Genomic DNA, 14701 nt, shown 5'->3' on the forward strand with positions numbered 1-14701 from the left:
ATTTTTTCTACCTCTCTAGTCTATGTTTTTAGGCAGAAATTTAAAAACAACCATCACCAGATCTATTAGGCACCTGTGATGTTGATTTGCAGGACTCTACTCCACCCTGATTATCTTTTAAGAGCTTTTGCCCTGACAGTGCTATTTAGCTACAAGAGGAAGCCCTGCTATTAAAAACAAAACAACAGAAGAAAACAGTGCTGTGAGGAAGGAACTGTGAATATGAATACATCAAAGCATATGCTGCTCAGTTAGGGAAACAGATGTCTAAGCAGGCCACTGTCAACAAACAGCCCTAAAGAATGAAATCTGGCTTTTAAAAAGCAGTCTTACCACTTAAACCAACTATGTGAAACACAAACCCAGACTCAGCCTGGCAGTTTTAAAACACCTTGAAAAAAGCAGTTTTGCTCCTTCTAAAAGTTTTATCCATAGTTGTACATTCAAAGTACTGCATGTTAATTACATTATTCTTCAAAAATATATTTATTTCAGAAGATATCATTCAGTAGCTACGCTGCAAGGCTTGACTATCCCACCAGTAACTAGTTTCCATTTTAATGATAAGAACAGAGAAAGCTTTATTCCTGTGACTATACAAGTAATGCAAAAGTAATTTTAGGGTTTTTCCTTAAAAAAGGTTTCACAAAATCATTTACTCTCACATTTAACTGCATGGTCCTGTAATTAGGAGGTGCAGTCTGATGGTGTAAATATAGTACAATTACTTTTCTTGCTTGACAGTCCCTTTCCAGTGGAAGTCAAAAATTAAGCAGAAGTAGAATCTGTGTGTTCCTTTTTGTTTTCACAGTTCAAAAAGTAAATGGATCTTTAGAAGATGAATTCATCAAGTCTATTTATTAATGCATTTCAAGTTTCAAAAAACCTTACATATCTTTGCACAATACTTTATTTTTTGCATTTTTAGTAAAAATTTCCAAAGTGAACAAAAAAGATACTGTATAAAACACAGTGGACATGAATCGACAGTAGTATTCCATTTCATTGTCTTAACTTTCGGTTTTACCACATCTTGACTTGCAGTGGAGAGTTCAGTGCACATTTCTGTTTTCAGAAAACATTTAACTTAGACTCAAAATAAAATAGGGCAGAATTTGTCTGCCAAAATCCTACCACAGGATAACATTACAGGCAAAAAATTTACATGTTCCAAAGTCTACCACACTCAAGAAGTTACTAAGAACTCTTGCTGAATAAAAGTCACCATTTTAGAAATGCAAACCCACTTCCAATCTTTGCACAGTCTTAAAACAAATGTATTTTAAATGACTTAAAAGCAACTACATACACTTCTAACTAGTTAAGATCATTTAGAATTATTTATATAGTCTATTGGACTTGGGGTTTCATGTACAAAATTTGTCTCTAAACCATGTACAAAAAGCTGTATTTTGAAAAAGTTACCACATACTGTACAAGTTTACAAGGAAGAGAACCCATTATATTCTGTAACATTTTTGGCCTTTCTGGCTTGCGTCACATTATGAGAATGATTGTGTAAACCTTATACTCTTAAAAAACATAACAAAAAAAAACAAACAAAGGAAGCCTGTCCAACCCTTAGTAAATTTTCTCCTAAGCAAAGCCAGGAAAATTATAGCCATTTGCATCTCTAATTAGCTTGGTGCTTTTGGAAAACAAGCAATAAATATATCACAAGCTTAAACATTTTGTAATGCCCCCTTTCAATTCCTGCATAGCAGTAAGCACCTTAAGACATCTTTTGTTTCTCCTCTTTCAAAAATGCCAATTATTTACATTCGTAATAAAAACTTTGGAATGGGACATTGTGCTGTTGAACTTCACTACTGGTGTAAAATGTGGGAAACTTGGTAATCCTAACTACAATTTTAACTCTGCCACAGTAGCTGGGCAAATCACTCTACTTTAGTGGTTAACAATAGTATCATGCTGAAAAGTTATCCAAAGACCTGATAAATTAAAACAAAACAAAACCCAAACCAAAGAACTACAGCTTTTCTTTCTCTTTCCACATCCTTCAGAATACAAACTTAATTATCATACTGGAAGAATATCTGAACAGCCCAAACAAACTGATTTCAATTTTTAAAACAAGCTGAGTAACAGGCAGAATTTTCTAACAAAGCATGGAAATAATTCATCTAACTATTCATTATTTAACTGAACAATCAGACAAATTAAAAATATTTATGTTGAGCAACAAGAAATTAGACACTCACATAAAACATTTTTGAAACATTCTGGCATTTGCAAAGTTTGCAGAACACCTGTTACCTCTAAAAGACCATTCAATCTTGTATGCTGTATCTTAGCAGCTGTTTGATAAAGATGAAATGAGTGCTTGAAACAATTTTGATCATGATAAAAACCAATCTGATTTGATTCAAAACTGCTGCATAAAGCATCACGGGATCCTTGACCATTACACACCATCATCCTCTGTTATCCTGAGTATGTCAATTAAACAGTAATTTCTTCATTAATAGCGGAAAAGTTTTATAATACAAAGAAACATCCATATTGCAATTCTCTTGTTTACAATTGCACACAAGTACGGGTGTACGTTAGAAATACATGTCTGCATATAACAATGTATATACATTGACAAGTAATGTCTCCATTGCTGAGGTGGTCTACCTTCCTAGCCTTGACTGGCAGGTGAAAAATAGATCTTTTTTTTTCAATTCTTGAATTAAAAGTTTTACTACAGCCATATTTGCCTGCAAGTGAAGAAAATGCAGCAATGAAGAGCACAGAAGGGGGAAAGAACCATGATACCCTAGGACTTTGTGCCACTAAATTAAAAATATGCAAGAAAAAACTTCTCTTCTTTTTTGATCTGGAAGATTTGCTCATTAGAAAATAACCATTTCCACTTCTTTTGAGGGCATATCATGCCTTTTTTTTTTTTTTTTTCCTCTTCAATTTTTGAAAGTTAGACTGGGGATAATGACTTATTAGGTTTTCTTTGGAGTGAATTTTCCCATTGTAGGCACTAGGAAGAACCAAGGCAAAAAGCTGGAGTCAACGTCTCATATGTCCCATCTGATAACTCTCTCGGGGTCTTTGCCGCTGTGGTGGCTGAGTGGTTTGTGGTGGTCTCCTCCTTTTTAAAGTGCCTATTTAAGGAAAAGGTATCATTATTAAAATGAATTTAATAAATACATTATTTCCAGAAAAGCTGCCTTGGCCATGAAAATTAAATATAACTATTTTTCTGAAAGCCTTCAGAGTTAGAGCTGCAAGGTTTTAAATAGATGATTAACTGCATGGAGTATTTACAGAACACATTTAATTACCTTAACAGTAGTTCTTTAAACAGTTTCATTCTTAAAAAATGTAGCATGGAATAGGAAACAAAATGAACTCTGATTTAGAAAAAGTCTTCAAAGCTTTCTTTTGTATGCCTGTTATGTTGTAGGAAGACATGAATAACGTTTCTGTAAGTCGTTTCACTTGCATGAATTCCACTTGTAGTTTCAGTGCCAGACTAAGAACTATAGGTTAGCACACCTGCAATTTGTATTTCATACGAAATAGTTGAGCATAAAGCATTTCTCTCTATATTAATTACTCACCTGGAAGTGGTTTATGAGGAGGCAACTTTGGATTACTGCTTGGAGTATGAACACTGCATATCTTAATGAAACCAGCCATCAACATGATCAAGGCAATTCCCATAAGCAACACTGCCCACCAATAAGCCTAAAAACATTAAAAAAAGTATTTTTGCAGTTCTGGCACACATGTACATGACAGAGGTCACTGAATATGGATGGCTTTCTTTTGCTTATTTTAATAGTAAAAAACCATTTCAACAGAGCTATATAAACTTAAAAAAAAAAAATCAACAGCTTACACAAAATTGACTATACACCTCTATAAGTGTTTCACTTTAGCTCTCCTCACAGTCTTTCGTTAGGAGAGTGTCATCTAGTGTAGTAAAACTCATAAATGCTAGAGATTAATACATTTAGCTCTTTAAAAGAGATCAGAACATTCACATATGAAGTTAAAACAAGAAAACCCTCTAAATTAAAAATATGAACATTAACACCAAAACAGTGAAGAGTTATTAACACACAATATTTACTTGTTAATTGTTTCTACTATTCCCTTCAATCTGTCAAAATGATTTGCTGCACTCAAGGTGCTCATTGAGAAACTAGTAGAACAAGGACTGATTATACTTTGAAGAATGCTGAAGTATTGTGTAAGTATAGCAAAACTTCATAACTGTGATTATCATAAGGGAAATTTTGTATTACACTGGTAAGAAAAAAGCCCAATCGAAGAAAACAAACACAAAAACCACCTTACCACAATCCATTCTGCAATATTTTCATATAGTTCTGGATTAAAAATTGCTTTCTTTAATCTAGCTAGAGGTCCATCAGCATCTACTAGCCGACACCTCATGAACACATCACAGTAGCCTTTGAAGTCGTTACAAGGAGATCCAGGTTGCAAAGTAGTAGTTTTACGACCAAAGTGTTTCTCCCACTGATGAGAGCCTGTACTTGCACAACTAGCTGGGTCCACTGAAAAGCAAACACAAATTAGATAAATCTTTATTGTATTAAACTATCTGCATGTATACTATGGTGTTCACTTGCTTAAAATGCTTTTGAAAGACATCAAGTTCCTATTTAATCTGTGAAAACCCAAAATGTATTGTTTACATCCTACAAAATACAATGCAATGTCTATCTGAAAGGAAGTACAAACAAAATTGCAGTACACTCTCAACTAAATGAAAATATAAACAGCATGAGAAAATTCCTCAGATACCTACTGCTATATTTATGCTTACAATTCAGACAAATCTTACTTTTTCTCATGCAGCAGACATGACACAATTCTCTATCGTCCTTGCCATCTGAACTAGCACATGTACACTCCTCCAAGTCAAACTTCTCACAGATAGAGCCAGCACATTGCTGTGAGACAAAAGCATGAGAACACAAAAATCAGTTTCACTTTTAAGAACACTGACATTAGGAAAGATATAGATTTTTAATAGCTGAAAACACAATGGCAGGTGTAAAGATGCTTATCAATAAAAATAAGAGCTTGAATGTTTTCTAAATTTTATACAACAATTATTGCAGTTATTCAGTTGCAGTGTTCAGGGTTCTTCGATTTTTTGTTTTTTTAAAGGGGATTTACCATATTTTATTTTTTACCACTGCATCTTCTTTTGGTATCTCAAAGTACCCTGCACAACAGTCACAGCACTGCAATTTACACTGCAACAGAATTACACAAAACTGCTTAGGAAAAGAAATGAAAAGCATATCTTCAAAAATATTTTCTCTCAGAAAACAGTAAAACTTAATGGTGGGAAAAAACTATTTAATTCCACTGTGGGAGGACCCTTTCAAGGTCAAATACTACTGCTAAATAAACATTAAAAATATCTGTGTATTTATAATCATGACTAAAAACCCAGTAACTATATAAAGACAATTCATCTATCCTTAAGATGTCTCTAAATTAAGACAAAAAATTATTACAAGCAGTATCACTTGATTGAAAAACTGGACTGCAGAAAACAGACTAAAAGCAACACAAGTTACAGCCCTTTAAGAGGATAACTTTTAGTTTGTTTCTGTTTCCAAATAAACAGAGATCAATTTTATAAGAGGCTTGCAACTACCATGGACTCTTTAACCCTGGAAACTAATGGCAGGTCAGCCTAATTCTATATGCTTGCACATCTGTGTGACATGCACATGGGTAGAAGAAATGAAAACTATCATTGAGGCAAATTCAACATGTACTGACAGGGTATCCAGTTTTTTAAGGCAACAAAAAAAAAAGCACTTGACCAAGACTAAATGAAAATGGAAAGATGGAGCTAGGAAATACAACATTTTCATATTCCAGATTTTTACCAAAAAAAATAAACAGAACCTTCCAAAATAATAAAGTTATCTTCTTCTTAACATTCTGTGTGCCTCCATTTATTCTAATTGGAATTAATAAGTCAAATGTTGTTGAAGAGAAGAGTAATCCTACATTCTTCTCCATAACGTATTGAAACCGTATCGTTTCATATTACAGTGTCTGGCAATAGATGACAGTAGTTGCATGTGATTCTAAGACATACCCCATTTAAGCAAACTTGTGTGTTCCTGTTGCAAGCTGTGAAGTTCTTTTTAGGCTCAGATGCTGGACAGAGAGCACTGACACCATCACACATTCCTTCCTTTGCACAGTCAGAATCATTTCGACACTTATCAGTCTTCAGTTTGAAATTACACTGTGCAGTACAGCAAGGGCCTTGACTAGGGCTAGAAATAAATAGAAAACATGGATGTAAAGAAAGCATGAATGATTCCAGAACTACTATTCATCCTGAGAATGACTCAAATACTCAACATATTCCTGATTTCAGTAAAATGTGAATTGAAAATAATTTTCTTCTGTCTCTTAAGGTAACAAAAGGTTACTGCACTGCATAGAAATTTCTTAGCCATGGAGTAGGTCATTAAACTACTTGCATTAGTTTAGAAAAACAGTACAAGCACATTTTAGAGCACAAAGAAGAGAAATGACATTTCAAAGTTTATCTATTCAATTAACAAGTTGGCAAAATTATTTCTAAAACAACTGATTAGTTTGATAGCATCCATATCAATGTAATAATTAAGTCAAGATTTATCTGTCACTGATTAGCATCTGTAAGAAATATTTTTTTATATATATTTTGCAGCCATACCACCTACACTGTTAAAATAAACAAGAAAGGGGAAGACAATGGGTCAGACCTTTTATCAGAAATCACACGTAAGTATATGAACAAATTTTGGGGAGAGACTTGTGAAAGAAGCCATATAGCTTCACTGGTTCCCCTGAAACACTTTGGCTTCTTTCTGCCACAGATACCAAAGCACCTCCTTTTGCTATGTATATATACATATATGTATATATATGTATATATATATATACACACCAGTATACAATTTCTCTTTCTGATGCTGGGCTTCAGTACACATGCCATTACAAGCAGCAGCATGAAGGTTATAAAACATACAGAACTACTGGATTAAAGCTAATCCTGAGTTATCATCTCAAATTATTCTGTATCTCAACACTATTCGCAGTATGTACTCACTGGCATTCAGTGGACATCAGAAAATAGCACAGACCTTCTATACATCAGGATCTATTTTTAAATTACTGCATGCTAAGAAAAAAATCACTTATATCACATATGAAAGACTAAAATACATGCAAAACAGCTGGAGAGATACCACAGTTTCCTTAAATGTATTTATGTGATCCATTCTTACACTTAAATTTGCTCCATATTTGGAAATCTTGTTGTACAGCAAAATTTTCAACTTTAACAGAACTGAGAAAAGGGAAAATGATGCAGCAATGAATACTTAAGACTGTTTCAGTAGATCATAAAACAGTCTGCTGAATACAGAGAGCAAAGTAAGGAAGTGGTGATGGCACCTGATGTACTACTCAGAAGACAATGGCCCTTCCCCATAAGTGCAACATAAAATCTCACAATCAAATTCTAAGACAAGACAATATAAGGTCTGTATGTTGGCAGAAATCGTAGAATTTACAAGGGAAAAGGAAAAAAAAAGGCAAAATTATTGTGACTATGAATTCACAGGAGAGGGTCCCTTCTACCACGCCTACACTGTCAAACACATTTTATCAGGGGATGCCACCTTTACTTTCACTGCTAGGACAAAGATAATTTTTAAGAGCAGGATAGCTTAACTAAACAAAATTGTTTATGTTGTATTAAAAGGCTGAGCTGATTTAGACTTGAAGGTATCAGCAATTTTCTCTTAATCTTTGGCTAGGATTCTAACCTAATGTTAGATTAATGTCTGTCTCTAGAGAGAAACAAAAGGTCATACCCTTCATGTGAAAACAATCCACTTCAGTTTTCAGATAAGGTAAGAATTTAACACCTATCTTAACTCACAAAATTAAAAGGCAGAAGTTGACTTCACCATCAGTCTTATGATCTTTGAAAGTTTCTCTTATAAATCATTGCATACACAACACTGCCAAGATACAAACTGACTTTAAATCATAGTTCAACTTAATTTATAAACCAAGCATTTAACAAATAAGATAAATCAACTATATCCTTCAGTCATCTTCCAGTTAAGCCATGTCAGAAATGACACTAGGCACTGCTTTATCCTTTGGGCAATGATTACTTTACTGTACCCATTGTTAAAACAGCATCCTGGTTGTGGCTTTTTCAATCATGCACCTTTTACACAATGCATTTCTGATAAAAATTACAGAATTTCAACACATTTTTCTGTGATACCTTAGCACTGATGTAAATCCATTGCTGTATTATGTTTTTTCAAAAGTTAGAGAACAGTCACCTAAAGGAAAGCAAGTTACAAACAGCACCAAAAACTGTATAGCGCAATTGTGCTCATGAATTTCTCTCTCACAGTATAAAGCCTTTTGAACAAAATAAAACACTTTGAAAATAATGTGGGTAAACAGATTCTGATTCTAAAATATTAAGTATAACTACCAATAAATCTCTCAAATTAAGATATACTGTAACAGACATGCACAATACCTGCAAGATTTGCCTGGTCTTAGCTTGCATTTTTTATCTTCTGGTTGGTTTGCATCATAACAGCATTCATCTTTACACTGGTCGCTGTATCCACAGTCACACTGTTCTCCTTGTTCAACCAGTCCATTACCACAGATGGGCTGACCAGATTCTGAAAAATGCCAGTATATTTATGTACAAAGCTGTAAAAATAATATGCAAACAGACTTAAAAATGTTAACGCTGACTTGCAATGGTATCCAGCTAATCATGACTGAAAACACCTGGTCAAGATGGATTTCAGACTAGAGATCAAGTCAACATGCATTATTTACTTGCCACTCAGTCATTCCTACAATTCACAGAATTCTACACCTCTGAGTAAAATGTTTCAGCTGATAACAATGGGAATTTCTTGAATGGATAGGAAATCAACTGTGATTAGTAGAACTTTTCTGCTAAGTCTCCAACAGAGCTGCATCCTTTCTTGCACTCCTCTCTTAACTTTCTGAGGACCTCAAGGCAAAAGCTGATGGTGCTATGTTAAATTACTACTACTCCAAAACCAAAACCTTTGTGCTGCACAAATCTCACAAAATTTGAGAGCTCACACATCAGACTGCAGAAAGAAAACTACTGCAAAATAATGTTAAATAGAATTTCCTGCATTTTAATTCCTGCTATTTAACACTTGTCCTTTCACTGGGCATGTCTGAAAACAGTCCTGCCCTGTACTCTTTAATCTCTCCCACCAGGCACTGAGAAAGACAAGAGCCTGACATTCTCTAGCCTTCTCTTCTCCAGACTAAGCAGTCTCAGCTCTCACAGCCTGTCCTCATGTCAGATGTTCCAATCCCTTGATAATCTTTGCAGCTCTTTGCTGGACTCACAATAGTATGTCCATGTCTTTTCTGTACTTGGAAGCCCAGAACTTGAAACAATACTCCAGATCTCTAAAATTTTGTAGTTACAGAACCTGTCAGTAAATTTTAAAAAAAGTAACCTAAACACAGAAATGAAATAAATATAAATAAAAGAAATTTCTAATCAAGTGTAACAGCAATAGCTTAGCCATTGTGCTTCCAGGATGAGCGAATACATACCAACAAAACAATTATTTCTCTTTTTCTCAAGAACTTGGCTGATATTTCGAATGCTACAGATAGAAAACTTGTTGTTGTTCAGTTTGTCCCCAGATGTAGCTCTTGCATACATGATATAATTGCCATTTTCTTTCTGTCCCAAGTTCTTGGACTCTCCTGGAGTACACTCCATTCCAGAATCATGCTGCAAAACAAGTATTTTAAAGCTATTTCTAATTAAGACAGCTTCTCCAATTTTTTGCATACGTATAACAAGACTTCAAAAGTAACCCAATTCAGTAACCTTAACACAGTGAGGAGTAAAAACAAAGTACTATCATATAATCTATGGTTTCTTGGAATACAAAAAGCATACAGAAAGTAAAGATTTGGGTTTTGCTTCATTGGTTTTTATGGCAATTGTGGGTTTTGTTTGTTGTTGTCATAGTCCCAAGCTGAAAAAGTCATCTCCTAAAAAGTGGCTTTAGGGTCACAAAGTCTTCCGTGGAATAAAAGCAAGAGGAGTTAACTGACATCACATTCTATTCTTTTTGCTTGTTTTGAAGGCGGTATAAAGAGATCTTCAGAGCAGAATTTTGTTTCTGTGAGCCAGTGCCTAGATCTGTATGATAACTGGCACGATGAATGCATTGCATTACAGGATGGCACACTAAGAACTAGCATCTTGACAAAATGCTAAGTGTAAGAGCAACTCTAATGCTGTTTTGATGCATCCAGAAATACAACCTCAGTCCCCAGATGTAGTAGGCAAATTTTCAGCACAGTTGCGAGAACTATAGAATCCATTATAGTTTAGTAGGACCAAACGTGCTTTCACTTGTTTCTCTGGATCAAATGCAACTCAAAACTAAAATGAAAAGAACCATTTTCCAGGATGATTCAAAAGATATTTCACAGCGTGGGATTGTTTTTTCACTTTTATTTGTTCGTATTTTCAGTTATATTTGAATGGCCTGTTCCCACTCAGAGCAGTGTTATTAAGAATTATCTCAAGGCACATGAAGAAAGCTTCACATGTGAACATCTGGTGAGGCCACACCTTGAGTATTGTGTCCAGTTTTGGGCACCTCAATACAAGAAAGATGTCAAGGTGCTGGAGCAAGTGCAGAGGAGTGCAATGAAGCTGGTGAAGGGCCTGGAGAATAAATAAATCTTCTGAAGAGCAACTTAAGGAGCTGGGGCTGTTTAGTTTGAAAAAGAGAAGGCTGAGGGGAGATCTCATTGCTCTCTACAACTACCCAAAAGAACACTGTAGAGAGGCTGGTGCTGGTCTCTTCTCCCAGGTAATTAGTGATAGAACAAGAGGGAATGGCCTCAGGATGCAACTGGGCATTAGGAAAATTTTTTTTCATGGAAAGAGTGCTCAGGCATTGGAATGGGCTGCCCAGGGAGGTAGTTGAGTTGCCAACCCTGGATGTGTTTAAGGTTCGTTTGGACATGGTGATTGGGGATATGGTTTAGGGGTGAACCTTGCAGAGTAGGACTTGGTGATCCTGAGGGTCTTTTCCAACCTGAATATTTCTGTGATTCTGGGATCTCTTTTTGGAAGAACTTGTCATTCAGTTGACATCTGGATTTCATTTTACTTCCAAGAGTAGAAAACATATACTTAAGTTCAAAGCTCAAGTTCTCATCTCCAGCAAAAGCAAAAGCTTCATGCTTTCAGCTTGCCATAAGCAAATCACATCCCTAAATGACTGGGAAGACAATTTTGCTTTGGTGAACTTGTAAGTATAAAGAATAACACGTAAAAAAGAGCCAGTTCTTTCTTCATTTGTTGAATAAAGTGTCATCTTTATCAATTCTGCATTGCTTCTTCCTCTTCTACTATACATTTGAAGGATGTCTTCAATAAGAAAGAAGCAAGTTGAGGGAATACAGCCCCTCCATAGTAGACTGAACTAGTAGAAATAAACAATTCACAAAATCCACCATTGCACCCACCACTCATAGAAGGAGCTTAGTTTGGCAATCTTTTTTTTCTGTTTGTATGCCATGGGCTTGCACACATGCACATGCAGCTATGACCATATTTTCTTTGTTAATAAGTAGTAAAAACTCCATTTGCAAACCATGAACTTCAAAACAGTTGAACTGAGTTAACAAATCAACAGTAATACTCACAGGTGAGCCAAAGTTATGCCCAACCTCATGTGCAAAAGTAATGTGAGAAACCTTGGGAGGCACATGAGAGCCATAGTTCTGAACTGTGATGATTCCAGTGTTCAGTGACTTCTTCTTACCATCAGAATACAGTTTGCTCTTTTCACATATTCCACCAGAGCTCCCTGCATTTAGACAAAAGTACAACAGTTAATAATTTAAGGAAAGAAGTGTTGTGCTTCTTTTCCTAGTGATATTTAGAACAAGAACCAGCTTGCAGCTCAGTGGATGAAGACAGACTAGGAGTTCTTCTGTGTAATTATTAACCCAACTTTGAAAGTAGATTAGATTTATCCACAGTAATGCTCTCAAGCACTGAATGGATACATTCACAGAAGTTAGCTGCCTCAGAATAGCTATTAAGCAAGAGCTATTTTGGGCTTTCACTGCACAGACAAGCTCTGATTTCTCATACTTGTAATATCAGACGAGCAGGGTGCAATGTCCAATACAGGTAGCCTCAACCTACACTCCATTTGGATTTCACTAAGCAAAACACCCCACAGTAAAATCACTGGAGATCCTCTCTCATAGCATAAACATTTACATAAAATGCCTAAGTGCATTGAACTTACTGTTTAGAAAAGTCTTGCAATTATGACTTTTATACCCCCCAAACTTTCCACAATTTGTCTTTGTACTGAGACATTATCAATGTTCTAAAATTCAGGTGTTCTTTTCCTAATATAAGCTGTATCTAAAAAACACTCTCAGGAAGTTTCCTTGCTCTCCAAAGTACAACTCACTTTTAGTGAAACATCCCATTTAACCTAGGTCAGTATGTGTGTTAAGGAAACAGTGTTTATGGAATGTACATTCCAACTCATCCTGTGCTTGCTCAGTATATAAACTAGGCTACTCATGACAGACTCAGATTCTTATTTACATAGGCCACTGGTGTGTCCACACAGGTCCTTCTAACATAGTTCATGGGTTCAGTGATCCCTTACCTGTCTGAATATTCTACTAGTATTTATTTGAACATTTTCGTTTCCTGTGATCAAAGTCTGAGAGACTTTGTGTCTGGCATGTGGCATGATGTGTTGTTTAAAAACCCTCTGTCATACCACAACAGTTTTCCACATAGCTCCAGTACTCTTCAACCAATGTGTGCTTTAGAGGAAATTATAGCAGTAAATAAAGTAAGGTTACAATGTAGCTATATCTCATGAACAGTTTAATGATTGTTCCACATTTACTCAAATTTTGTTAAAACTCTTGATAATGTTGTCAATAGAAGTATCCACTCTCTTGCAAATGTGTCAGAACTTGCTGATCCTCAGCATAATTCCTTATTACAGAGAAATATGCTTTAGGAACAAAACAAGGGCAGACTGTTCCTTACGAATTTCTGATTTTGATTTGTATGAAATTTGTGCTGAGCTATAATTAAAGAATTTGCATTTACTCAAATTTAAAGACTAAGAACATCCTACTGTATCATTTCATAAAACTAATATATTGTATAAGACATATATCCAGGGGAAATGTCTTGAGATGCTGCACACAAGAGACCATTGTTTGTTTTCTTAAATCCAGAGACATGCTTCAGACCCAAAATAAAAACCTAGATGAAAATGAATGAGAAGTGGTTCAAGAAAAGTCACACAATAATTGTTCTAGTATTTCCCAGAACAAGATTTCACCTGTTTTACTGTACTTTAAAAAAATACAGAAAGAAAATTACTTCCAATGCTATCTAGAAAAGTATTCTGCAGTATAGTTTTACTATAAAATTCAAACTGTGTAGTTGCAAGCTTTGTTTATAGCAGAAATGCTTGTTTCTTCTGCCACTTTACCGGTCACTTACACCTATCATAAACAAAAAGCCATCCCAGTAATACCACCTTTGTATAAGAAAAGAAACACATCTTTCTTTAATGATCACATCTTGCTCATCAGAAAGACAGCAAGACTAACTGAAGTGACATAATATGCTGTTAAATAAAATTAAAAATCAAACCATACCTAAACAAAATTGTGACAAATAAGTTTTGAGATTTTTTGTCTATTTGCTGTCAACTTAAATGACAGTTTCTACCTTTCTTCGTTGTATCTGGCCACAATACTTAACCTTATAGCACTGAAGTTTTCAACAGTATTACCTGAAGGGGCTCCAACCCAAGCCAGACCAAGGACTCCATCATCAAAGTCACGGTCTGTAAACACATAGGCCAAGCAATAATCATCATGATTCTGCTCCGAGTTCAGTTCCAAAAACTTTTCCACACCAATGTTAGGAAATCTGAAGGGATTGGAAGAGTCCTTTTCATCTACAGTTGTGTTAATCTAAAAGTAAATTGAAAGAAACTGTAAGCCATGGTTCATTTGTACTTCTAAATACCAGCAAAGAGGCTCTCTCTTGTCAACACCTTGTTATGTTAAATAGTGGAATATGTTGCTAAAGATTTATAGGTCTTCACAAATTACCATACTAATATTCAAAAAACTAAGTTGTACAACAAAGGAAGAACTGCATTTGTATAGTAAATTCCCAGTCTCTTATTTCTTTCTTTTTCCTTTCTATCAACACCCAAAAGTTTAAATTTAGTATCTTAAATTTAACTTTTATAAGGAACTCTCAATCTGGATAGCCATTATCTATTTTAGTATTAAAGTTATTGGAGAGTAACATAGTCTATTTGCCACAAAAGTCAACACTACACTGCTACAACAACTGTTATTCCCATAAAAATTGCCTACAGCTTAACAGAAGTAGTGGGGTTTTGACAATAAACACTAAAAATCAAACCAAGTAAATGGGTTAGGGAACAAGTTGCTGCAGAGACTTGCATTACAGAGTTTCTACCAGTAAGCGGTTACAAGAGAACAGCAACAGGCTTTGTGGAAACCACAGGCCTCCAAGCACTAT

General features: G+C 35.2%; 1 protein-coding gene across 1 annotated transcript in view; it reads right to left on the minus strand.

Annotated features, from left to right (window-relative positions):
• Nucleotides 1-843: 843 nt before the first annotated feature.
• The window catches only part of ADAM10 (ADAM metallopeptidase domain 10), a 44080-nt gene continuing 30222 nt past the window's right edge, over nt 844-14701 (minus strand). The window contains exons 8-16 of the mRNA XM_068143946.1: nt 13935-14118; nt 11791-11954; nt 9667-9850; nt 8585-8735; nt 6116-6299; nt 4835-4943; nt 4324-4544; nt 3582-3708; nt 844-3122 (exon numbers count right to left, since the gene is read on the minus strand). Of these exons, the coding sequence (XP_068000047.1) occupies nt 3028-3122; nt 3582-3708; nt 4324-4544; nt 4835-4943; nt 6116-6299; nt 8585-8735; nt 9667-9850; nt 11791-11954; nt 13935-14118 (1419 nt within the window). The 3' untranslated portion in view covers nt 844-3027. The remainder of the gene's footprint in view (nt 3123-3581; nt 3709-4323; nt 4545-4834; nt 4944-6115; nt 6300-8584; nt 8736-9666; nt 9851-11790; nt 11955-13934; nt 14119-14701) is intronic.

The sequence above is a fragment of the Melanerpes formicivorus genome, unplaced genomic scaffold (genome assembly GCF_026170545.1).
Source record: "Melanerpes formicivorus ecotype bairdi unplaced genomic scaffold, bMelFor1.0.p_v2 SCAF_10, whole genome shotgun sequence".
NCBI lineage: Eukaryota > Metazoa > Chordata > Aves > Piciformes > Picidae > Melanerpes > Melanerpes formicivorus.